Below are 26,974 nucleotides of genomic sequence, written 5' to 3'. Positions count from 1 at the left end.
TTAACTGCTTTGCTTGTCAACTCTAATTACTCCGGGGTGGGGGGGAACTGCTTTATGCCTATATTCTGCTGGTCCTCCAAAAAAGCCTTGGGCCCCTAAATGCTTCTTGCTTGAGAACAAACCACGCTCTGTGCCAGGTATCTTTTCTTCTCTGTACCACCTGGCTTCATTTTAACCAGAAGAGGAGAGAGCATAAGGAGATGTGGCTGGTCTGTAAGATAAACTTCCGTACCTATCTTTCCAACAACTGAGTCTCCTTCTTCTTTTGCAAAGTCCTCTTCCTTATAAAGCAAATGTTGGTGTGAACGTGTAATCATCATCAAAAGCCAAGGGCAGCTACACGCTGGACAAGTGTCTCTCTCCATAGTGTCTCTCTCAGCACATAAAGAGATACATGTAAAATCAGGTATGCTGGCTATTGGGTCCTAAGTACAAGTGCATGCAGGAGGCCAACAGGGCCCCAGAATTGCAGGCAGGTCTTTCTGGAGAACCCAGGTACTCAGGAGAGCCAGGTGAATGATGCTGTCTGACATGGCAGTCCTTCTAGCTCTGCAGAGAGGGAGATGAGGGCAGTCCAAATAAGGAGACAGCATGAGGAAAGGAAAGGCAAAAGCACATGGCGAGTATATTCATTTCCTGGAGTTTTCATAACAAATAACCATGAACTTGAGGGCTTCAAATAGCAAACATTTATTTTCTCACGGTTCTGGAGCTTACAAGTCTGAAATCAGATGTTGACAGAACCATCCTCCCTCTAAAGCTTCCAGGGAGAATCCTCTCTCACCTCTCTGCGTCTCTGCTGGTGGTCAGCCGTCCTTGGCCCTCCTTGCCTGTCAGCCTTATCACCCCTGTCTCTGCCTCTTTCTCCACGTGTATGTCTCTGTGTCTCCTTATAAGGACAGCAGTCCTTGGGTTTAGGGCTCACCCCACTCCAGTATGACTTCATCATGACAATACCTCTGCAAAGACACTCTTTCTAAAGTTAGGTCACATTCTGACGTTCCAGCTAGGCATGAATTTGTGGGGGACATTATTCAACCCACCACCATGAGCCTTCAGAAAACAGGCTCATGGCAAGAGTAGAAAGCCTGTCAGGGAAGAACAGCAGGCAGAGGTCGGACCGAAAAAGACGCTAAATGCTATTTTTCAGGCTAAGAGTCTTTCCTGTGGGCAGAGATCATAACAGCTAACTTTTATATAGAATGTGCCATGTGCCAGGAGCCACTCTGAGGTATGTATGTGCTGTTTTCCCATTCTCTGTATCTCAGGGAAACTGAGACACAGAGAGACTAAATGCCAGAAAGAAACAGAGCCAAGATTTGGGTCAAGGCATTGGCTAGAGAACCCATGCTCTTACTCCCATTCCCCTACTAGACATTTTTAAACGCATTTGGTCAGAACAGGATATGTAGTCGTTTCCTACCATGGGCAGTGACCTTGCAAGCAAAGGAGTAAGCCATTTGCTTTTGGTCCACAGTAAACGTGACCACTAGCCTGGAGAACAAAGGTGCTTCTTTAACTGGTGCTGATGTCTAGAATTTTGAATGAAGGGCCTCTTGTGTTCAGCATCATTGCCCTATTATCCCTACAGTGCATGATTTTTTGGTATTTTTCAGGAATGGGAGTGTTAAATTTAAACTCTTAGAACCTTCAAAGATAGGGCTGCTTGCAATTCAGCTGAGCCATATATGCAGCCTAGACGGGCAAGACACCTGGCAATGTCCTAGTCTTGCCTGATTAGCTTTCCTAACACTTTTTTTTTTTTTAAGATTATTTATTTATTTATTTATTTATTTATTTATTTATTTATTTATTTGACAGAGAGAGAGAGAGAGATCACAAGTAGGCAGAGAGACAGGCGGGGGGGTGGGGGGGGAACAGGCTCCCTGCTGAGCAGAGAGCCTGAAGCGGGGCTCGATCCCAGGACCCTGAGATCATGACCTGAGCCAAAGGCAGAGGCTTTAACCCACTGAGTCACCCAGGTGCCCCCACCTTTCCTAGCACATTACAACTAGGATGACCAACCATCCAAATCTGACTGAGGAGCCTCCTGGGCTGTGGGAATTTCACTTTGGAAACCAGGACAATCCTTGGCAAACCAGGATTGAACTAGTCACCCTACTTACAATCCCCTTTGTCATGTGCTGCCAGAAAAGTCTCTCTAACAAAGATTCCAGCACTCACAGGGAGGGAGTTGAGTGTCTTAGTTGATACCCCTCATTTTCAGAGACGCAAATGGTGTCTTGATTCTGGTCAGTAGGAAGGTATCTGGAAGCAGGCAGCATAGCAGTAAAAGCTCGTGGGAGTAGTAGAGTTATTTAGAATGGTGCTTTTTTCTTTTTTTTTTTTCTTTTCAGTGTAACAGAATTCATTGTTTTTGCACCACACCCAGTGCTCCATGCAATACGTGCCCTCCTTAATACCCACCACCTGGCTCCCCAACCTCCCACCCCCCGCCCCGTCAAAACCCTCAGGTTGTTTTTCAGAGTCCATAGTCTCTCATGGTTCACCTCCCCTTCCAATTTCCCTCAACTCCCTTCTCCTCTCCATCTCCCTATATCCTCCATGTTATTTGTTATGCTCCACAAATAAGTGAAACCATATGACAATTGACTCTCTCTGCTTGACTTATTTCACTCAGCATAATCTCTTCCAGTCCCATCCATGTTGCTACAAAAGTTGGGTATTCATCCTTTCTGATGGAGGCATAATACTCCGTAGTGTATATGGACCACATCTTCCTTATCCATTCGTCCGTTGAAGGGCATCTTGGTTCTTTCCACAGTTTGGCGACCGTGGCCATTGCTGCTATAAACATTGGGGTACAGATGACCCTTCTTTTCACTACATCTGTATCTTTGGGGTAAATACCCAGTAGTGCAATTGAAGGGTCATAGGGAAGCTCTATTTTTAATTAGAATGGTGCATTTTTTCTTGCAGGAGAAGAGGATGAGGAGGAGCCTGAGATGCCTGTGGGCCCCCGCCCCCGCCCGCTCTCGGAGCTGCACCTGAAGGAAAAGGCAGTGCCCATGCCAGAAGCCAGTGCGTTTTTCATCTTCAGCCCCAACAACAGGTGCGCAAGAAAGGTGGGGAAGGTGGTACTCCGCTCCCTTCGTGCCACATGCTCAGCAGATGCCAGCATCCTCCGTCCTCTAGTGGAGCCTGGGACTCTCCCAACTCCCCACAACTTGTGTCAACAGGTGCTGATTTGGGGAAAAGCACCCTGTATTCCAAATCAAAAGACCTATGTCTGTTTTTCCCTCCATTTTCTTGACACATGTAAACTCTATTTGTAGTCTTTTGGTGATTGCTTTTGGTAATTTACCAAGTCTATTTAACTTAACAAAGTATAAAGTTCAGCAGTATCCTGGACCTCCTCCTGTAAAATAGAAGGAGCTTATACTATTTTAACCCCTCTCAGCCCTCCTAACTTAAATGTTGTTGTTGCTTAGTATTTTAGTCTTATTTTTAACGTAACAAGTTAGACATTGTCACCATTATCATTATTATTCTATCAACAATGTAGATTTGGATGTACATACAACTTGCCATTTTACTTGTTCACCATTTTTTCATACATCTCATCTCATCTTTCTGCAATCATTTTCTTTCATCCTATAAGCACATATTTTTAGGAGCCCCTAGTGTTCCATGATGGTAAAGTCATTTGGCTTCTGTTTATCTCTAATTGTTTTCATTTCTTGTCCTTAGAAAATAGTTTTGCTACATACATAATTTTGGGTCGATAGAATTTGTCTCACAGTGTGTTAAATATATTATTATACCATATCATTCTTTCTATCATTGCTTTATAGGTAATCTGCCCTTTATCTCTAGCTGCTCTGAACATCTGCTGGCTTGGTGTTTAGACTTACTATCATGTGTCTAGATATGGATTTTTTTCTCTTTGTCCTGCTCAGTTTGGAAACCAGGTGGATCACAGAAACCTGGGACTCTCAGGCTGAGCCAACACCCTTAAGAAGCATCTGGAAGAAAGTTTCCCAATCTTAATTTAGGTCCAAAGGAATCTCACCAACTAAGATGATGTATTGAAGTCATAACCAAAGATTTAGCATTATGGATTTATATTTTTCTCCAGTTCTCAAACAACATTAAAAATCAGAATAAGAATTTCTAATTCTTGAAAAGTTGCAGCCATAATCTCTTTATTTTTTCCTTCTGACGAAATTGGCCATATGTTAGTTCCTCTCAGTCTGTCCTCCTGTCTCTTAATGTGTCTTGCAAATCTTTCATCTCTATCTCTCTTTCGGTGTTTGGGGTAGTTTCTTCAGATATACCTTCCAGTTTCTTCATCCTGTCTTCAACTTTGTCTGTGTTACTGTTTAAGCCAGTTTTTATATCGACTTCATTCTTCTTTCATTTCAAACATTTCCATTTACTTCTTGATTTTCCGGCTCCATCTGTCTATATCTAATACACCCCTTGTTGAGTTACCATCTTTGTGCTCAAGTCCTTTATTCTGTCAAATATTCAATATATAGTTGTTCTACGTTCTCTATCTGATGCGTCCAGTATACACAGTCTCTCAGAGAGGGTTCTAAATCACTCGTTTGTAGTTTCTTCTGATTTCCCATCTTAGTGGCTCATCCTCTTATGCACTAAATCTTTGATTATGACCTCAATACATCATCTTAGTTGGTGAGATTCCTGCGGACCTAAATTAAGATTGGGAAACTTCCTTCCAGATGTTTCTTAAGGGTGTTGGCTCAGCCTGAGAGTCCCAGGTTTCTGTGACCCACCTCAAGTCTGGCTTGGAATGCAGGTTCCTGACAGCAGTGTTGCTACTGGTGTCTATCCTCAGGCAGCTCTGCCCTTCCTGGCTACCTCTCACACAGACCCTGGCTCAGTGGGTTTGTTTATCTGTTTGAAAAGGATAATCATTGCAGACCTCTTAACTCTGATGAAGCCAGAATTGCCTCAAAGGGTTCGTCCTTTCCAGGATTTGCTGCTTATGCAGCACTAGGGTCTCTCAGAACATTTAGTCCACCACAGTGCTGTGAGCAGAAGTCTGAAAGCATGGATTCAAGCCCTGCACCCTCCCCCTCCCAAAACACACACAAACACTACAATCTGTCTTTCTGGGCCAGCCTCTCTTTCTTGGGTTTCAGTGTTTTTATCCGTAAAATGAAGATAATAACACCCATATCCCATTCTCAAGCTGCCGGTATGCAAGAGTATATAAGACGCACTTGGCATTCAAGGATCCAAGCATTTGTGACACCGGCAATGAGTGCCCAGAGGTCCATGCGCATAGTTTTTTGTAATTACTCTGAGGTGTGGAATTGAATTGCATGCCTTGAAGCTATTATACAGGAGCAAATTGCCTAGCCAGAGTGCAGGCTGAGCTGGCCTCTCACCATCCACGTCTCCGGGTGGCTCCGTCATTCCCTACACATAAAAATATGAAGATCTTATGAAATGATTTTTTTTTTTAACGGTGGGGAAAAAAAAGTCCTCCCCCCACCCAAAGAGCCAGTTGTTAATGTCACAGAAGTATATGAAAATTTAGGGATTCCCAAAGTTCTCAGATGTAACCCTCCAAAATGTCAAAAGCTAACTGTCTGTGAAAGTGCTTTGGAACTGCAAAATTCTGTGCAGATGTGCCTCACAGTGGGGGCACGGAGTGGGGGTGGGATGTGGCTGTCATTACCCAGCAGCAGTAAGACCTCAGATGAAGGGCCCACCGCCAAACTAACAAGCACCTTTCCCAAGCTGAGCAAAGGAGCATTGAGCTCCAGAGACCCGGGAGCTTCTTCCTTGGCCTACCTGACGTGCTTCTGTCCTCTCCTCCCCACACAGATTTCGCCTCCAGTGTCACCGCATTGTCAATGACACGATCTTCACCAACCTGATCCTCTTCTTCATTCTGCTCAGCAGCATTTCCCTGGCGGCTGAGGACCCCGTCCAGCACACCTCCTTCAGGAACCATGTATGCATTCCCTGTTGTCCCCTGCACCACTTCCTCCTGGGAATGGGACTAGGCCCACACTATGACTGACCTCAATCAGGAGCCCAATATTATATTCAGATGCACAATAAACATTCTTTTAAGAGATTAAGACTTTGGTAGAAACCATCAGAAACAAATATAAGAAAGCATGTACCCAAATGCCTCAGGCTGGCCTGATTGGCAAAGTTCAGGACTCTCTTTGCCCTGTGGATGTTTCCCTAAAGGCTCTGCTTCCTTACATACTTAGTTTAAAAAAAAAAAAAAAAAAAAAAGGAGCCGCTGACTTCCTGCCTTGTTCCCAATAAACTCTGACCAGTCCCAATCACTGGGGAGGGGAGCATTGTCAAGTAGGTGCCAATGGTGAGGCTGACCTTATATAAAAAAAAGTTCCAATGACCTTGTGTAGAGTAGAAAACTAAATTTGGAGACCAATCCAAGGCTCTGGTGAACAACATTGAAGGCTAGAGTAAGAGCTATTACATCTCCAAGTCTCAAAATTTTGTCAAATCCCAGCCAGGTAGGCATGAAGAGAGGAGTCCACCAACCTAAAGCAATACCCATGCCAAACCACTCGGTGGTCCTACCACCTGCTTGGTCCAGAGTTTTCTTAGAAAGCTGTTGGCCCTCACTCTGATACATCACCTGAGATATAATAGAGGATGAAACGATGAAACCATGTAGCCTGCCCCAAGCCTGGGCAGTCCTCAGCTGGAGGATTCTCCCTTCCCTGCCCCAAAGAACCCAACACCAGGATTTCCACCAACATGAGAAGCTAGCTGAGTCACACCAATGAGAGTTAAACATTTTGCATTTTCCTGCAATAAAAAGCAAACCCCGCTATCTGTCCTTTTGACACACATCCCAGTGGTCTGATTGGAGTTTTAAGTGAATTGGATTAATGAGAAAAACATCCAACCAAATGCTGCCCAGATCCAGGACCAGCCGAGTCCTGCCCTGGAAGCTCCCCTCCAGTGTCTGGGGACTTCCTCTGGAGCCACTAAGCTGCCTGAGGCCAACCCCGCTTCAGGATCCAATGCTGTGTATATGTTCCTCATCTCCTAACTTGCTTCCATCTGTCTCCACATGGAAAAGCTCATGTGACCTGTAGTATGGTTCTGGAGCTGACCTCTCCTTCCCGCCCACTTCTCTCCCTTTGCACCCCATTCCCATCCTGTTTCTTTTTGTTTTGCAGATTCTGTTTTATTTTGACATTGTTTTCACTACCATTTTCACCATTGAAATTGCTCTGAAGGTAAAGCCCTAATCCCTCTCTCCTCTCCCCATCCTCCAGGAGCCAGCACTAGCTCTCTGCTGCTGTCTGTCGCTAACACACACATGCTTCTGTTGGTGCCAAGTTCACTCTCAGAGCCACTAATCCAATTCTGCTTATTTTTCAGATCCTAGGCAATGCAGACTATGTCTTCACTAGTATCTTTACATTAGAAATTATCCTTAAGGTAATGCAATCTGAGCAATGCACTCTCTGTCGCTTTCTCTGTCTCTGTTCTGTCTGCATGTCTCTTTTCTCCCTTGTTTTCTTCACTCTCTTTTTAACTCTCAAGACTGAGATTGGAAGAATTAGAGCCCTTCGCTTTGTGCTATGCCCGAAGAAACCCATCCCCCATGCTGTGCCTCCCCTCAGCCTGGAAGAAGCAGATGGTTCACAGTGTCAACATTGGTGCTGTCCTGTCACCAGCTCTGGCACTGTGCCAGTCCACAATGCCCCCTACACACACACACACACACACACACACACACACACACACACACATCCCATCTGCGGGTCATTGATGACTGACCCCTGCTTAGAACCCCCTTCCCTCCTCCTGCCCAGAAGAAATGCTGCACAAATTCCAAGAGTTGGGCATGGAAAGCCACTGTCGACACCTTCTTCAGTACTAGGGGCAGACACAAGGGCTAGGTTGGAGTTTGGTCTGTGTGATAGTAACCATGGGCCTGAGGCAAGATTTGGAGCCAGCCTTCCAATGAGGGTGTTCAACAGATGACTGTAGATTACGTCTAACTCCTTGGGTTCCTGCCGAAGAGCTTTGTTTCGATGCCCCTTGCCCTAAGCATGGAGGGGGGAGAATTTTACTGGAGAGCTAAGCACAGGGCAGTGAGGACCAAGAGCTGAAAGAAACTGGAGCACCCAGGTCCCATCCCCAGTTTTGAGAATGCACAGGCCTGGCCCCACATGCGGCTGGCAACCCCAGGTGCTTGAAGCCCTGACTGAGGAACTGTTATAGACTTACCCCATCCATTGAGCCCACCCTTGAAAGCACTGGGATGAAAGAGATTGTTTTCTAAGTTTTATTTTATTAATTACATTAATTTATAATTAATACTTATATTTATTTTATTATGATTTCTACATTTTTCCAGTATACTTCTGAGCTTCTTTTTTTTTTTAAGATTTTATTTATTTATTTATTTGACAGAGAGAGAGATCATAAGTAGGCACAGAGAGAGTGGGGAGCAGGCTTCCTGCTGAGCAGGGAGCCCAATGCCGGGCTTGATCCCAGGACTCTGAGATCATGACCTGAGCTGAAGGCAGAGGCTTAACCCACTGAGCCACCCAGGTGTCCCTATACTTCTAAGCTTCTGAAACAAAGCATCGCCAAGCCACTCCAACTGAGACTCAGGGTGTGAGTTCTGAGACCCAGAAAAAGTACATTTCAGCACTTCTCTTCTCAGAACAACAGGACGGATTTTAACATTACCCCGAACAGAAGGGCTGTAGGCTCTAAAGCATATGCTTCAGCTTGGAGTCTTCTTCCTGGGAGAGTCCAGGCTCCCTTTTCCCCCTTCCTGGGGCCAATGTAAGCCACTGTCCACACTTGACCATGTGCCACAGCCAGCCTGCAGACAGACCCTTCCTTTCCTAATGCAACTCCCAAGTCATGACCCAACCCTTTAAAGTACATGGCTGTTCTATCCCTTCCAGGTAGGAGTTGAGTGGGGCAGTTTGGGATGGCTCCCCTGTGACCTTATCCCCAGAAGCCTGAGATGTCCAGACCCCAGTTTCTGTCCCTGGTTCCAGTGACCAAGGGTGTTCTTTGGGTTTTCTCTTCTCCTCAAGGGCAGTGGATCTGACCAGGCCCTGATTCCTGGCATGGGGAGAGGGAGCCAAGAGCTGCCCAGCTACATTAAAATATACTCTGTAAAACCCCTTTCCATGGTGAGCTGAGTTCTCTTGGACTTCAGACTCCAGTAGGCACTTAAATACCAAAAACTCTTTCCCAGGACAAAAAATCTTCGGAGTCCCAATTCTCAGGACTGCTCCACAGAGCTCACCTTGTGGATTTCAGTGGTGTTATTTTTCCTTCAAGTTGCCGTGAGCCGAAGTGAAAGGTCTTTTTGCCGGGATTGTCATGGCAAGAGCCTTCCCTCCCTTCGCCCTCTCCCTCTTCTACTCCCTTTGGGTCTCAGTGTGCTTCTAAATAAAAACCCCAGTCCCCACTCTGCTTCCCCGCACCGCCTTCCCTGGGCCCCTCTGCCTTGCCCGAAGGCTCAGCTTCATACCATGGCACAGTGGCCCCATTATCCAAGGGGCATCTAGTGTCAAAAACAGTTGAAAGACTTGGGGATGTTTGGCCTTAAAAAGAAAAGGCTTGTAGGCCATGACAGTTGCCCTGCATACTGCAAATGACTGTCACATAGAGGAGGGAGGAGGTGAACCAAGCCCAGGGATTACAGTTAACAATATGCATGTAGTAACTAGAAGAGTTGCTTGGGCTGGACAGAAGGGTTTTCCTGTCTTCCAGCTCAGAGAGTCCATGATCTCATGCCCACATTTTTTCTTCCCTCAGCCTGAAAATAGTCCAACAATAGGCTTTTCCTATGCAATGGCTTAGAACTTTTAGGAAGCAGGAACTGAGTGGGTGGCCATCAGCCAAACAGGGTAAAGGAAGGACACTTGGCACTGTGCACCTGAACCTGGCCTCTTCCATTGTCTTAAATGCCTAGGATGATTTTCAAATACATGCTCCATTTTTTCAGGGTCCACTTCCCTTTTCTCAAAACCCTGACCACTCTTCCTCTAGCCCTGCCTGGGCCTGTGTCCCCTGTGCCCCTATGCACACACACACACACACACACACACACACACACACACACACACACTCGCACTTTCTGGAGTGCTGATCTCATTCTAGGTCCCCTGACAGGTAGGATCCCAAAGCAAAGGACAGACATTGTCACTGTGAGCCCCACTAGTGCATTTAGTCAGGGAGTGCCCCTCCTGTGGAAGGCTCTGTGTGTTCTGTAATGCCCTCACCATGTCCAAGCCAGGAGTGAAGTAGGGTTAGACTCAGTGCCTTTTCTGAAACTGAAAGTGTGATGGCTGGGGAAGGTGCTTGGCCTTCTAACGGCAGAGGGCTTCTTTGGTTAAGTGAACTGTAGGAGCCACCCAGGTCTAGTCTTTGGGGTCCTCGATCTTCATCAAGAGACAGGACAGCAAGCACCTCCAGATGACAGACCTTCAGGAGAAATCTCCAACTATATTCCCCTGCATCCTTTTATATAATATACCCACTTCTAGAGACTGTTGCAGAACACAGGTGCCTCAGTCCCCTGTGACCCCCTACAGCAAGAGAAAAATGGAAAGAATTAGGTTGCAAGAGCTATTTTTGCCAGTTTCCCCCTGTGTTTGCTTTTGAATTGCTCTGTGGACATGCTGCCCTGGGCATGCTCTGATTCCAAAGAGATAAACTGGACCCCAGATGACCAGGGAGCCACTCTCAGTCTCTCAGCTACCGGCTCCAAATTGTTCTCTTTGGCTGATGCTTCATGGCCCATGGCCTTCCGCAACCCTTAACCTGAAAATCTGCTGGCTCGTAATTCAAGTCAACAGAATTGGAAAGGTTGTTTGTTGAACGTCTACAATGGCTTTATACTAAGCTCAGAGAGAGGTAATAATATCCAAGTCCTGTAACAATAATCACCATCCCAGGGGCTCCCGTTTTAAACTTCAAAGGGCCTTCACGTTGTCTTTCTGTGTGTGCCTCACAAAGACAGGGAATAGTATGTCCACTTTGTAGCTGAGGAAACTGGACATCCTTATATAGGAAGAATCCAAAATTCAAATCCAATCTATCTGGCCCCAAATTCAGTTCTCTATAGTGACAGCTAACACTTACATGAAGCTTAGTATTTGCAGGTTAGTATAAGTATTTTACCCTAATAACTCATTTGATGCCTACGACCCTATAAAGGAGATATTATCATGACCCTCTTTCTCAGATGAGGACCCTGAGGCAGAGAGAAGTTGAGTAACTTGCTCCAGGCCATACAAATAATAAAATATGACAGGGTTGGGATTCAAACTCAGGTAGCCTGGCTCCAGATCCTATTCTCTTAAGCATGGTACCACATTGTCTGTCCAAACACACAGCTCTGGCCTCAAAGAACATCAGTCTAGAAGCAAGATAATAGAACCAAGTTTAGAATATGTGGCAGAGATATAAAACACCAATTAAACTTAGGAAGTGGAGGGATGCTAACTGCCAAAGTTATTGATAGAACGTCTCACTGGCCACTAGGGTGACCAGCTGTCCCAGTTTGCCTGAGACTGAAGAGTTGCCTGGACAGGACACAGGACTTTCAGTGCTAAACCAGGAAAATCCTGGGAAAACCAGGACAGTTTGTCACCCCACTGGGCATGCCCCACCTTTCCCCAGATGCTTAGTGTCTGAAGCTGGCCCTGTTAATAGACTTTGGAGAGGAGGTTGGGAAGTCTGCATCCAAAGGAAGCCTGGTCTGGGCAGTGTCAGCAAAGGACCCCTCAGGGCCCAAGCCACAGATGTGCGATGAGGAACAGAGGAGGAAAATGAGAGAGGGATGGCAGTGTCCAACCTGAAAAAGCTCCCAATATAGGATGGAAGAGTCAGGTGTGGCCTAGTAGGTGGAAGGACCCACTTAACCATCCTGCACTGGGGATTGTGTGGTGTTTGTATAAATGCTTGTAGAACTCTGTCCTTGGTGCAGCCTCTTCTTCTGCAGTCCTGCCTGCTCCCAGTCCTCTCACTGCTCTTCAGCTTGCTCTGCCCAAGGGATGCTGTGGGAGGAGAGGGAGGTGTCAGGGGGTCTCTGGAGCTTGGGCAGGGACCACTCATGCTCATGTTTCTCTGTGCCTCCCTGCAGATGACTGCTTATGGGGCTTTCCTACACAAGGGCTCTTTTTGCCGAAACTACTTCAACATCTTGGACCTGCTGGTGGTCAGCGTGTCCCTCATTTCCTTTGGCATCCAGTGAGTAGGACTCCCTCAGCCCCAGATGGGAGCACACAAGTGGAAATGGGTGTCAGAGAGGATGACCAAGACTCTGGAGGGCATTCTTGCATGGCCACCGGTTTGACTATGACAGGAACAGGGTGGTGTCCCTGACTTGTACAACATGATGGCTTTTTGTACACGTCCTTAATGGTGTCACACTTGGGAGTATGTCAATCCAGCAAGAATATGTTTAAATATCTGGATCTTGCCATGACAGGCAAGGCCGGGCCAGTTATAATGAGAGGAATGTCTCCAGGGCCTTCCTGCCTCCCACCCAGTGCCCTTGGCTACCCTCAGCTCCAAGGGCCTGCCATTTCCATGACTAGCTCTGATCTTCCGGTCCACCTTCCCTCTCTCTCTCCCATCAAAGCACCGGATGAGAAGAAGTTTGTTGGGGGAAATAGAGACAGGGAAATTACCATTTCTCAATCTTGGCTGCGTAGTTGAATCACCTGAGTAGTTTCAGAAAAGACATTTTCCTGGATCCCTCTCCAGGGTACAGACCAGGATCTCCCTCTGGGGTACAGACCTGTGCTTTAGGAGTTTTTAGAGCTCTCCAGGTGACTTTAGTGTACAACCAAAGTTGCCATCTTGCTCAATTAAAAGGATCTGATTACTAGCGTCTCCCAAGTTCTATCTGTGGCTAATGTTAACCCTGCCCTTCAACCTCAAAGCATTTTCATGTGCACAATCTTCTCCAGCCTTCACAAAAATAAATAGATACATACATACATACATACATACATACATATATACGTGCCTGTGAGGCAGGCAGGACAGTGGCTGTTACTGCCATTTCATAGACAGGAAAACTGAGGTTCAGGACATGAGATTTGCCCAAGGTCACAACAATGGCAAAGGAATGAGATCCAGGGTCTTACTTCCCAAGGGTGTTTTCATGGCAAGCTTAGAAAGAGTGGATACCGGGGCATGCGGAATAAGCCCTTTCTGTGATCATCTGTTGTATTATACCAGCTGTCTTCCTAGGCCTACAGGTCTAGATTCTAGTCCCAGCACTACCACTAAACTACTATTTAACCTTGAACCAAGAACACCCCCGCCTTTATTCTGTGTTTTCCCCTGCCTGATCTTAAAATCCCTTCCATTCCAATTCAGTGCAAACAGACTCCCTCCCTGAGACACTGGGATAACTAGGAATTCCCTTTGAATCCTTTGGAATAAAAGAGCCATGGACCAGAGAAATCAGATCTTTCTACCACATACCTCTTGAGCACATTATCCCAACCTCACATAGAATGAAATCAGCCCTGGCTGAGGTGTCATACATTTTTTTAGGTCCCATGGTGGATATAAGGCTCTCTGAAAGCTTGAGAGGATATCTCAATCAGGGCAGTGTGTGGGGGTTGGGATAGACCCCACCTGGGTTGGGTTGATGAATAACTTCAGAAACCACATAGGCTTCCTGCTGAGAGGCTTGTGGGGAGAACTGCACCATGGTGCCTCATTTCCACTGGCGAAGAACAAAAGCCTGAGGCTCCCAGAAGTCCTGGCCAGGCCCTAGCATCCACCTATGCAAAACCTGCTGTGTAAAATCCATTCCTTCAAGTCCTGAGTGTGCTATGAACTAGTGGGTTTCATAAATGCATGTAATGGGCAACTACCTAGGACACATGTTTGGAGAGAACACCAGAATATCTCCTCCTATGCCCATCAGCTCCAGCCAACAAGGCCTGAAGCTCCTCCATCTATATAGCATTTCTTCAAGTTCAATGATGTCTTCATCAGACATCATAATAAATCTACCACTTACTCAGTTCATATGTGCCAAGCACACTGCTAGATGATGCAGATATGTTTCCTCATTTAATCCCTGCAACAACCTTATGAGGCCCACTTATAGATGAAAAACTAGGGTTCAGAAAAGTTAGGAAATTCATCCTCAGTGAATTGGCTGTTAAGTGACAGAGATGGAGTTTCTTTTTATTTTTGTCTAAAGCTCCCCTGAGTAGCACATTATAGTGCTAATGACTCATGGTAAATTGTTTTTCATATTATTTACACACCAACAGGAAGTCCCAGGGTCACCAGCAAGTTCTAGGCTCTTCTGGGTGTGGGAGGTGGGAGTAGAGAATGGTCCCAGGATGAAAAAAATCCCCAAAACAGTCTTTACATTTTCTCAGGTTGGCCTGCGGTTAGACTGTCAACACACCCCCTCATCACATTATTTCCTGCTCCACCAAAACAGGAGCTTACTCGCCTGCCCTGTTTTCCCTCTCCCAGGTCCAGTGCAATCAACGTGGTGAAGATCTTGCGAGTCCTGAGAGTCCTCAGGCCCCTGAGGGCCATCAACAGGGCCAAGGGGCTAAAGGTGAGAAGCATGGGCCTGGGTGGTGAACCCGCAGACCAGTGAGCATCTACCTGGCTATGGTTGGTGGAAGTTAAGCAAGGGACTGGGGGGTTGGGGGTGGGGGATGGGCTGGAGGGAGGAGAAATGGCTGGAGCAAGTGGCTGCTGTGTTTGAGCCTGGACTCTCCTGCCTGTACCACCAGTACCACTTCAGGAAGAAAAGAACAAGGACAGGCAGCCATTCAAAATCAGAACTTCTAAGCAAAACTTTCACAAGAAGGAGAGGCACACACAAATCCAGGGGCCCATGTAACAATGAGGTCCCTATATTCTTACCCTTATAAAATGGGCAGCTAGGAGGGCTTTTGTCCCTAGAGCCATCTAGAACCCAACAGGTGACCTTGAGTTCCATTGGATTCCATCATTATGTGAACCTGGGATGGTGCTTTGCCTGTTTGAGTCCAGTTTTCCCTCTTGTGGCAAAGGGGCTGCCCCTGCAGCCTCCTTGGAAAGGCTCATGGCTGGCTAAAAGAACTCAGGCGGCCAGCACTTCCCGAACCCCACCTTCTCGTCCCCGCAGCACGTGGTTCAGTGCGTGTTCGTCGCCATCCGGACCATCGGGAACATCGTGATTGTAACCACGCTGCTTCAGTTCATGTTCGCCTGCATCGGTGTGCAGCTTTTCAAGGTAACATCTTGGCTCTGATCTGTGCTCCTGCTTCCTTCCCCTTCTGTCAGTATTCCTGAGAAACAGAGCTGGCAGATACAACCAAAAGAGGACAGCAGCCTGGGTCAGACTTGGTATGAATGGATCCTCCAACCCCCCTTGTCTCAGCATCCCCCCAGGGGAAGAGGAAGAGACTGGAAGGAGGTGCTCTCCATCAGGCCAAGGACCCCTCACCCTCATAGCACAGCCTGCCATTGCAGTCCCTGACCTTCCTTCTAGCAAGAAAGGGAGAGGGACTCTTATCCTCTGAAACCTCATGTCAGTCATCTGCTTAAAGCCTGCAGTGGTCTGCCCATTATCAACAGCATCAAATCCACCCTTCTCCATCTAGCTTTCAGAACCCTGCATCCATCCAGGTTCTCTTTTACTGCATCTGGACAAGACGCCTTGGCTATGGTGAGGCTGGTGTCCATGGTCTCTGCTCTTTCTGCCTTAATCCTTTTATTTTTGCTGTTCTACCATCTGAAACATTCTTCCTGCCCTCTCCCAGCAACCATATAAATTCCCCTGATTTCCTTCTATCTAATTTGTCCCTCCAAACCCTGTTCCACTTCTACCTTCCTCAGGCCAACCGAAAGTCCCGACATTCGTGGAGTAGAGTTTCCTTTCTTTTTAAAATTTCAGTGGTCTTTGCAGCACTGAGCATCTTTATTCGCTGCCTGCTTTGTGTATGCGAGTCATATCTTCCCAATTTGATTCTTGCCTCTTTGCACTTTTCATCCCAAGTCCCTAGCACAGTGCTGGGCTATAGAGATGATTGCTAATCATTTTTGATTCATTGATTAATGAACATCTCCAATCACTTTGTTCTTCTGCCTTCCAGGGAAAGCTCTACACCTGCTCAGATAGTTCCAAACAGACTGAGGCAGAATGCAAGTGAGTACAAGTGGGAGGGCAACCAGCATCAAAGCTCATTAACTTGGGGAGGATGGTGACTTGGCCTGAGAGGAGGGACAGCCCATTCTTTCTGAGATGGCACTGACAGTTGGACTTTAACCCATGGGCAACTTAATCACATTAACATGACATGTAAGATTATCTATTCTTAAAAGGTCTACCCTCTCAATTTCTTCCCAATGGCCAGTACTGTGGGATTTAAGCCTGGACAGTCTTATCCCACCCAGCAAGTCAGGAGTCATCAGTGGGTCAGGTGTGAAGGGAGATGAGAGACCCGAGAATTAACTCTTCCTTTTTTCTCAGGGGTAACTACATCACATACAAAGATGGGGAGGTCGATCACCCCATCATCCAACCCCGTAGCTGGGAGAACAGCAAGTTTGACTTTGACAACGTTCTGGCGGCCATGATGGCCCTCTTTACCGTCTCTACCTTTGAGGGATGGCCAGAGTGAGTATACAAATTGAGGCCTGCCCACCTTCTTATTAGAGACCAAGACATTCCCCAAGTTTTATTAATCTACCACACTCCTTCGCAGAGGTCATATTTACCTGCATCCTTCCCAAGCAGTGAGGGTTTTTTTCTAAAACAATCTGCATACCATGGTCACTGCTGAAACATAGACTCTTCCTTTTCTAGAAGATTATCAGCATTTCAGAAATTCCAACCAAAAAGGAGTTTCATTTAGTTCCCCGTCCCCACATCAGAGTGACCCACAATGATAGGGGTCTTTGTCATTACTCTCATGATATCTAGGAGTGGGCTGAGTTTCTCCAGGTCTGAGCCCCTGGATTACCACAGGATTCAAGACTACTACTCCCAACATGCACTCAATGTGGACAGAGATGGCAGAGGTATCTCTTTTTTAGACTCTACCCCAGTGTCCTTAGAAAAAGTCTTGCCTATAATTACTGTGAGAAGTAAGAAAGGGACAGAAGTCTGAGGACAAATTCCTCATAGACATAATGCCTAGATCAGCCTGGTTGGTCTTTTACAATGCATTACATTTACCAGGCTGTTTCATATATCTTGTATAGACACCTGCTTCCCCATACCCCCCACCTGTGTATTCCAGGAAAATTACTGTTGAAAAGTTAAAAAATTCTAAATATTCCTAAGTCAGTAATAACACATGGATCTGAGATGAGAGTCACCATTCTTATGTGGTAAAAATATAGATAATAGCTAAAGAATAACCAAGTACTGGGCAGAGTAACAAAGGAAAGAGAGGGGATAATCCCTGTCCATGAAGAAGAACAAGCATAATGGGCACGTAGTCTGGGCCCAGATGAATGGCAGACACATATAAACTACCTAAGTATGAGTCCAAACCATTGTTGATGATCTGAATAAGCCTGGGTCATTTTTTACCTAGTATTTTTATCGAAATGGATGTTTGCTCTCAGATAGATTTATTTTATGTTCACTGTAACATCCTGAGTCTATGCTAGTTTGCAAAGCTGTTTCAATATTTACTTATATTTCCAGTATTTGAAATCAATGTCCATGACTCATTTTACATTGAAATAATTCTCGACGGTTTCAAAACCCCCTCATATACATTACACCAATCACCCTGCCAGGTAGGAAAGTCACGCTTATTGTCTCCATTGTACAGATAAAGAATCTGAGGCTCAAAGGGGTTAAGTTATTTGCCCGTGGTCTCACACCAGTAAGTGACAGAGCTGGGACTTGAACCCAGATCTTCTGACTCCCATCCTAGAGCTATTTCCAGCACCCCTGATCCAAGGATCCATAGGAGCAGTGATGCCATCATTCCACAGAGGTAACATTGCCTCTCTGCTTCCCTTTGGGGCCTGTCTCCTTCTGCAGGCTGCTGTACCGCTCCATCGACTCCCACACAGAAGACAAGGGCCCCATCTACAACTACCGTGTGGAGATCTCCATCTTTTTCATCATCTACATCATCATCATTGCCTTCTTCATGATGAACATCTTCGTGGGTTTCGTCATCGTCACCTTCCAGGAGCAGGGGGAGCAGGAATACAAGAACTGTGAGCTGGACAAGAACCAGGTAGCTTCCTAAGAAGGAGAGGAACAGGTGGCGGGGCAGCGGGGGAGCAGGGCTACTTGAGGAATGACAGTAGTTGGCAGCTTGTGGCCCACCCGGAAGAGAAGCTGGAGTCAAGAGAGAGATCCATGCAGACCCTTAAGATTATGCATCTGCTCCTCAATAAGGGAGCAGTCCTCTGGAAGGACCTGGACAAAAGAAATGCAAATCCTGGATCTGGCGAGTGCATTCAGCCAACAAATATTGATTAAACATCTACTTAAGGAGACTCTGATAGATTCTGTGGGAACAAAACCTCATGTCTCAGAAATTGTCAAGTCAGAAAGTGCCCACGTGGGTTGGCACATTGATCATGAAGAAAGAAACTAGAGCAATGAGGGCATGAGGATTTCAGGGGTGGGGAAGAGAGGGACATTAGAAAACCACTAGGAAATTGTTTCTTAAATAAAACACAGAGGTCTGTGCATGAGGTGGGGGCAAGAAAGAGGCTTAAGTAGGAATGATATGGGAATGCCAGTACTGTAAGGTATTTTGTTGGCCTATGAGAAAGAGCTGGCAACTCTGTCAGTGAGGAATGAAGCTGTAGCATGTGGTCACAGAGGCCACTTCCCCAACTCAGGTCCCCGATAGGGAAAGTCAGGCGGATCTGTATCCCTGTCCATGAGTGACTTAAGGTCTTGTATGGGAAGGTACATGCACAAGACACTCAGCTCTCCTCCAGTTATGCCAGCTGGACCACTCAGGGGTTTTGATGTCAACCTCTTGGGTTTAGACTCACCATTCTGGCTGCTGAATGGCCTTTGGATTGGAAGTAAGATGGGAAAGCAGGAGGCCAATTAGAAAGTGTAGATGAGAGATGGTTAGACCCTGATCTACTATCAGGTTAGTGATAGTGGAGGTGGACAGGATAAAGGAGATTAAATTGCTCAGGCCTAGAGATTGGGTGCAGAGGCTGAGAGTGAGTGAAGAGGCTGGGGTGACTCCCCAGTTTCTGGTACAGGAATCTGGGCCTGGTACAGAGAAAATGAACCAGATCTGTGTTAGAGTCCCAAGAATCTAGCTAGCCCAAGCTCTGATTCCCTATCCTTGAACTATATCTTCTGATCTTGTGGATATGGGTAAATAAGGAAGACCAACTTAGGACAGGAAGGAAAAGTTGAGAGGTGCCCCAAGGAGGGTCCGAGGCATAGGAAATAATCAATGGGAAGACCACCTCTCTGTCATTCAATAAGTATTTATCAAAGGCCAACTAAGTGTCAGCAGTATACCAGTCATTACCAAGTTGGAAAAAGGAGACACAAGCTCCTTGACAAAATCTTGGTAAGGAAATTGCCTAGAGGCAATGCTTTCCTTGATTAAGGGAATGATCGAAGAAAAACAATCCAAATAACATCTTAAAGCTATAAATGAGCTAGATAGATTTTTTTCTCTGATGCCCAAGGTGTATAGCTTCATCCACACCCCACCTCCTCTGCCATCCCCCCACACATCATCCAGGTTACTAACCCCCTCTCTCAATTCCCACCCCACCCCTCCTGCTGCCTCGCTCCCAGCGACAATGCGTGGAATATGCCCTCAAGGCCCGGCCCCTGCGGAGGTACATCCCCAAGAACCAGCACCAGTACAAAGTGTGGTACGTGGTCAACTCCACCTACTTTGAATACCTGATGTTCGTCCTCATCCTTCTCAACACCATCTGCTTGGCCATGCAGGTCAGTCCTAGGGGGACCCTGGATCCATGACAGCTGTAGGAGGGAGGATGCTAGGGGAGGAGATGAAGTATAAAAGAGCTGCATGGCTGTCTCCAGTGTGTCACCTTCATGTTGGCCAAGAGAGGCAGAAGGAGCAGAACTGCCCTCTTTTCTCAGATGGAGAAGGACAAGTATCCCTTCTCAAAAATGAGCTCTTCTCTGAGACCTTATAAGAGAATCCATAGAGGCCTGTGTTAATAAAACGTTAACAGTGAAGGAAATGGAGAAGAGAGGGAGAGCCTGAAGAGGCATAGGTATAGAGATTGATTCTGTATCCACCTGTTTTCAGGGACATCAACTTGTGCTTGAGCTCTCTTAGGAACCAGAAGTCTCCATAAGTTGTCATAACCAGTCAAAGCAGAAACACAGAACTCTGCCAACCCATGTTTTCAGAGCTAGCAGAGAAGGGAAGAATTTGCAGGATTTCCTGAGTCCACCTGGCTGCCCACAGAGTTGTGAATGGCCTTCCAGGGCTTGGTTCAAGGAAGATCTCTGTTGAGAGGAGGGTGGTAAGGAGTAGGGATGTCCCTGCCTCATTTTCACAGTCCTTCCCCTCCCCTCAGCACTATGGCCAAAGCTGCCTCTTCAAAATTGCCATGAACATCCTCAACATGCTCTTCACTGGCCTCTTCACCGTGGAGATGATTCTGAAGCTCATTGCCTTCAAACCCAAGGTAGGCCTCTGAAAAAGGTGTCTGGTCTACAGGCACTGGAGGGATGGACAAGGGGGAGTACCAGTACTGAAAGAAGGAGAGTGAGGGGCAGAAATAATCAGTGAAAGACCCCATCTTCTTGAAAGATAAATGGTACACAATTCCTAAACCTACCAGGAGTTGCACCAGAACAACCACTTGAGATAGTCTCCACTCTAGTCTGTGACTGGGAAATACAGGAAACAGATTCCTCCCTGTGATGGGTCTCTTCTTCCAACAAGACAGATGTTGGTCCTTCTCTTTTCCATCCTGTCTCCACCCTCATCCCCCAGCATATAATCTAGAAGAAATTTTGCCCACAGATTGGCAAACCAAACCAAACCTCTTCACAACAAGCCCCCCTCCCCAGATTCACTCAGGCTGCTGTCGTCTCCCTTCATTGGCCACAGACCATCCTCACTGAGAAAAGCTCAGCCAGGACTTCATTTGCTCAGGGCTCAATTTTCCAGCCTACACGGTCCTCCTGTTCAGAAGTTAATTCATTGTTCCCTTGCCCTTTCCAATACAGGAAGGGCAAATGTCTGTGGCTTGCTACTTGTGAGTAACTTCTAAAAAAAAAAGGCTGGGAGAAAGATTAGAACCATTGGTTGAATGAGGCAGGGTAGGGAAGGTTGGATTGCCTGTGCTTTGGATTCTCTGTGCCCTCCCTAACCAGCCCTACCCCCATTCTCCTGGATAATGGAGGAGTGGACTGACTTGAGCATCACCCGCCATCTTCCACACCTGAAAACAGATCAGAATCATTGGCATCCACTGGCCTAGGATTCACAACACAGGCCGCTGCTCTTGAGGGAGAATATAGCTTCAGCTCCTTTTGGAGAGTGATGAGAAGTAAAGAGTTGGTTCTAAGAGAATTATATGGCTACAGACTTGAGGAAATCTCTCTAGCTTTTCCAGCCTCCTCTCCCCCTCCTTTACTACACACAGATTCAACACAGATCAACAGGAGACAAAAAGGAAGTGTCTTTGTCCATATACTCCATTTTCATTCAAATTCTTACTTGTCCTGGGGTTAATTGGGATGCGGGAGTGCTCCTTGGCTGTTGGATCCATATTCATTTAACAAGATGTCTATCGTTTTCTTTGAATTAAAATTCAACTAACATTTCTGAATAACCTACGATGTGATACACATACCTCATTGCACATAATCCTCAAAACACCCTCATAACATAGGTATTAGCACCCTCATGTTAGGGAAGAGGGAAGTGAATCTCAGAGCAATTAAGTGTAATATTAATTACACCATTATTAAGTGGCAGAACTGGGAATAGAATCTGACTTTATAGTCGATGTAATTTCCACCATGCCAAGCTGTTAGCAAGCATCTTCCATGTCAAGTGTACTGCTGGGTGCTTTTCAGAAAGAGGGAAACAACCTGTGAGGGACTTCCAGATAAAACAGACAATATCCTTGCAATGCTGATTCCTTCTCTTAAAGAATGCCTGGGGATCTTGGCTAATTTTCAGAGAATAAGACTCCTAGTAAATGTCATTTGGTGAAAATAATGGTGTTTTCTACCTCCTCCAGGGCACTAAATATACTTTTTACACTTTCCCTTCCAAGCCCAGTCCCATTCAGGGGCGTACATTTTGTCCTGACCTAGAGAAGATCACTGAATTTCCCTGGTCACCTTCCATAGGGCCCATGGGACCTTTGCTTACCTGTGGTCCTATTCTAGGCCACGTGGCCCTGCAGTACTGACAGGTTCACAGCCCACAGCCACATGAGCAGTGAGGTTGGGAATGCAGGATCATTGCCAAGTTGAGGTTCAGTCGCAGATGACAGCCTCTAGTAAGGAAACTGGCATCACTTTCACCTAGTTTCATGAGACATATGGTTTAAATATTTCAAAGCCTTGAGTCATTGCAGTTGACTCAGATGTGTCTCTGATGATGTCTGATGTCTGCAGAGTCCTGCAGTGGACTTTGTGAATTATTCCTCATGACTACAGAAGATATATTGGGCAGACCTGGCCTAAGAAGCAAATAAAATTGATCCCTGTAGGGGCCTCAGCCTGAAAAACCCCCTTACCTAAGTCCTGCAGATCAAGGAGTAAGCCATTTCCTAGGAAGTAGCTAGCTGCGGTGGTCTAAACCATAAAGTGACTCCCAGCTTCCTCAATCCCTAGTTTTCTGTTATGATAGGATGGAGTAAAATAAGAAAGACTTTTCCCAAAGAAGTAAGAGAACCATCCTGGGGCTGTTTGCATTTCATACATGCCAGGGTCAATCTGTGGTGTAAAGAGAAAGGAAAATGGATAATTTCTGTGAATATCTCTAAAAGGACTTCCTGGCAACAGAGGAGTAAGGGTCACTGGACCTGTCTGGCCAAAGAAGGTTGACCAGTTGGGACTTGAGGAGAACAGGGTGCCCTGGTTTCTCATTAAGCTATGTTCTTCGTTTAGGGAATAGACTCCAGGAAAAGCATCTTCCAACATTTCAGGCAGAAAATCAAACCAGAAATGACTTGAAGTCCTGGTGGAACTATCTGGCTGGGTGTGGCCCAAGCACCAGTGACTTCTGAAATATAGAACAGCTTTCATATCTCACCATTAACTGAGATTCTGTTCCGCACCTTTTATTCACTGGCATGATTCTTTATACATGCTATGAATCAGCCTGCACTTGTCAGCATTAGGCGTTAAAGGACAGTTAGGCAGCAAAGATGCAGAAGACAGGAAGTTCTCAGTGCTTGACTTTTCTTCTCTATCCTTTCAGTCTCTGTGATTGGTTGGTTGGTCGGTCGGTTGGCTGGTCACTTTGTACCTTGTTTCATTCTTTCGTTGTGTTCATGGTGATTGATGTTGCCAAGTTCTTCATTTCTGTTATCTTCACCACACCATGGAAAATGAAATTTACTCAAGTAAATCCCTGCCTTAAATCCAACTGCCCCACTCCTTAAGTTGACGCTCTATTCCAAACACACCAAAAATTATGGGTAAGTATAAACCAGTTTAGTGCAATTCAGTCCCCCACTAAAACATCAGGGATCTGTGGGGATGTCTGAAGAGAATGTAGTAGGTAATAGTACTATTGATTTTAACACCTATAGCAAGCCAGAGGAGATCCCTCCCCTAGAGTAGGAGACACTGAATGGTACCTGGGTCCTACATGATTGTATAGAACCAAGTTGGTCAGCATGGGAAAGTCCTGGTGAGAATTGTCTGGAGGTAACTAGATACCTGGGTCATTTTCCTATAGGGAATTGGAATGCATCAGCAAAGATAGAAAAAAAATTTAAGATATACTTTATGACAAGCACTGAAAAAATATGTAATGCCTAGGAATAAATCTAACAAAAAATGTCATCTCTACAGAGAAAACTATAAAATTTCATAGAAAGGAACTAAAGAAAACTAAGTAAGTTGAGAAATATATTGTGTTCATGAATTGAAAACTCAATATTACAAACACGCCATTTCTTTCCAAACCGATCCATAGATTCTGTATAATCCCAGTGAAAGCTCCAGATTGGACTTTACCCAAGGTGAAAATGGCAGGGGAAAGGAAAGCCACCACGACAACCTGTCTGGCTTGACAGGCTGACCCTGGGTGGTCCCATGGCTTCAGCCCACTCGGGCAGCTGTGACATGACCATGGAGAGAAGGGCAAGAACCTGGTTTCAGAAGCAGGGCCAGGCACAGACACTCCACTGCTAACTACAGGTCTTAGTAACAGAAGGGCTGATAATGTCACTTTGTTGCCTGGGGTTTGCTGTCCACAATGACTCAGCAAGAACAATGAGGAGAGGAGGAGGGAGAGAAGGGGCTCCAGGCTTGCCCTCCTCAAGTGGATTTGCCAGGAAGGTAGGAGGCCCTCCCAGTGAAAGGGTCCTGACTCCTCTGCTCCCTAGAAACTTTTGCATGGGTCATGGAGGGATGAAGAAGCAGGTCTGCTGTTGCAGAGAGGTATCTCGTGCCCCGTGGCTGCTGTCCATTCCGTATCTCCCTGAGGGGATGACCCTGGAGGGAATTTGACCCTGGCAGCTCCCTGTGATCAAAGCCTTGGCCTCCCCTTTCAGCTTTTCCCAGCCTGAGAATAGTCCAGAAAGATGAACAGAACCAAAGTAAAATCGCTCATTGACCTTTCTGGCACCCCAGACTTCTGGAATAAGAGCAGCCGAAGCCTTGGGACTTACTTTCATCTTGCAGGACAAATTAGGGCCCAAGGGCATTTCAAACCTAAGGGATGAAATGAAGCCTCTGGACCAGCTCTGTCTAACAGAACTTCCTGCAATGTTCCATATACACTGTCTACAATACAGCCACTAGAAATGTGGTTAGTACAGCCAAGGATTGGTTTTTCAAATATATTTAATTAATTTACAATTATATAGCCGAATGTGGCCGCAGCTGCTCTCTTGGGCAACACAGCCCTAGACACTGGTTCTTTCCCATAATATTCCCAGCTTCTGCTGTCCTCTGTCTGTCTTGGTTTCTTCAGCCCAGCTGCTCTGGCTTCATGAAGCCAGATGGTTTACCTCACCCTCCCTACTCTCTCTCCAGCTGTTAATTTTCTGCCAGAAATTGACTCATCATGGTGGAAGTCCTCTTGACAGGGTAAGACAGTCTCTTGCTCTGGGATCCCACACTGTGGATTTTCTCCTGACTTGGCCAGCCCTTGCTGTCATCCCTGGAACTTCCTCAGTCCTTGTCAGCTGCAAGTGCTAGGCTCTTTCTTTATGGATCCTGTCCTAACTGGGTTCTGAGTTCAGGAAGGCCCTACGGAAGGCAGAGAAAGTGCGCTGGCAGGTGCTATCTGGTATTAGTCTGCTGCTGGGGGTTGAATATAAGGTGTGTCCCTGGTGATCCCTGGGGCACCCAGCTACACTTTTTCCCACTCCTCTGAGCTCCACCCTAAGTTTTCTGATGGTGTTTTAGTGCCCCAGTGAAACTGAAATCTGACAGCCCTAAACCCCTCCCTGGTTCTTTCGCATCCCAGTTGCTGGACAGAGACTTGCTGCCCTCCCCAGCTCGGCCCTGCCTGGCCTCACCCTGCCGCTGGCTTCTACTGCTACGCTCCTTGTAGCTGTGTGGGGCTGTTGTGACTCCTGTCCCCTGCCCCCGACACGGAGAACTTGGCCAACATTTCATAGTGTGAGCTGACAGTGGGACAGTAATTCAGCTGTCACCATAGTGTCTCTGCTCTGGGGGCATTTTTGTAAACTCTGATTCTTTTCCGGAAAGAGGACATGAGGGCAGTGAAGCCTTGACTGCTTCTTGGAGGGTAGAGAAGCAGAATAAGGGTGAGGCTAGAGGCAATGGCCGACATCGACAAAGAATGGAGCTCCTGCTTTCCTCAGACTGTTGTCCTGAGGAGTCCCTCAGTGGCCCCATGCACACTTTGCTTGGCTTGGAGCAAGGGATGAGTCATAAATAGAAGTAAGACTGGTTAATGAGATGCTCTGAGAACCAGAGCTGTTCAGGACCACGGAGGTCAAATGCTTGTCAGGCCTCTCCCCATAGCCCAGGCCTGGGCACGGCCTTACTGTGGTCCCACCCGCGCAAGCACTTCCTTCTCATGGCTATGAGAAGGAAGCGGCAGGAGATTCTCCGGCAGGAGGTTCTCCAGTGGCCCTCTTCCTGACCAGCACTGTGCAGGGCCTGAGCCAGAGTCAGCATGCTCTACATCTTGCAAATATCCAAGCCTGAGAGAGGGTACTGCTAGCCTTGGACTTCCCACGCACAAAGGTGGCCTTCCTCTTACTGCCAATGGTGCCTGTACAGTGCAGGGGATCCCATGGCCTCTGATGGTCCCCAGAACAATCTTGTCTCTGCATGCTCTGTTGTTCTTAGTAGTGAGTCTTCTCCTGAGAAGGGTTGTGGGCCCTGCCACGGGTGACCACAGGCCCTGCCAAGGTGAGGAGTGTTTGGGAGATATCCTAAGGGCGTGACCAAGATGGAGCTAATTTCTTTTTGCTGGGCTTGTTGCAGAGGGGATAGACGCAGGCTAGGTTAGGGCTCTAGGTTCACATATGGACAGGCAGAGGGAAAGCTGGAATGGGGAAGTGGATGGCTGGGAAGCATTCAGTGAGGACACTTGCAAACAGACTCTGCAGTCCAATTTCTCAGTCTACTTTGGCAGTATCCATGCCTAGAAGTTTCTTTCCTTAAAGATCCAGCAGCTAGGGATGCCTGGGTGGCTCAGTCAGTTAAGCACATCTGCCTTTGGCTCAGATCATGATCCCAAGTCCTGGGATAAAGTCCTGCATCGGGCTCCTTGATCAGTGGGGAGTCTATTTCTCCCTCTGCCTGCTGCTCCCTCTGCCCCTCTCCGCTGCTTGTGCATGCTCTCTCTCTCTC

General features: G+C 46.6%; 1 protein-coding gene across 17 annotated transcripts in view; it reads left to right on the top strand.

The window, feature by feature from the left end:
• Positions 1-26,974, top strand: part of LOC111159674 (calcium voltage-gated channel subunit alpha1 C) — a 621,933-nt gene that overhangs the window by 515,413 nt on the left and 79,546 nt on the right. For 9 of the 17 annotated variants that reach the window (XM_022522246.1, XM_022522237.1, XM_022522232.1 and 6 more), the window contains exons 19-29: positions 2,941-3,073; positions 5,821-5,950; positions 7,164-7,223; positions 12,113-12,219; positions 14,485-14,572; positions 15,131-15,238; positions 16,101-16,153; positions 16,478-16,624; positions 18,008-18,209; positions 19,760-19,918; positions 20,521-20,631. In XM_022522246.1, the coding sequence (XP_022377954.1) occupies positions 2,941-3,073; positions 5,821-5,950; positions 7,164-7,223; positions 12,113-12,219; positions 14,485-14,572; positions 15,131-15,238; positions 16,101-16,153; positions 16,478-16,624; positions 18,008-18,209; positions 19,760-19,918; positions 20,521-20,631 (1,298 nt within the window). Of the gene's footprint in view, positions 1-2,940; positions 3,074-5,820; positions 5,951-7,163; positions 7,224-7,368; positions 7,429-12,112; positions 12,220-14,484; positions 14,573-15,130; positions 15,239-16,100; positions 16,154-16,477; positions 16,625-18,007; positions 18,210-19,759; positions 19,919-20,520; positions 20,632-26,974 lie in introns of all 17 variants that reach the window. The other 8 variants (XM_022522244.1, XM_022522241.1, XM_022522235.1 and 5 more) reach the window with 2 other exon arrangements.

This window comes from Enhydra lutris, unplaced genomic scaffold (genome assembly GCF_002288905.1).
Source record: "Enhydra lutris kenyoni isolate GAN:26980312 unplaced genomic scaffold, ASM228890v2 scaffoldscaffold69, whole genome shotgun sequence".
In the NCBI taxonomy this organism is placed as follows: Eukaryota; Metazoa; Chordata; class Mammalia; order Carnivora; family Mustelidae; genus Enhydra; species Enhydra lutris.
Note: the sequence above shows the minus strand (reverse complement) of the source record. Positions and strands in the feature narration are given on the sequence as shown.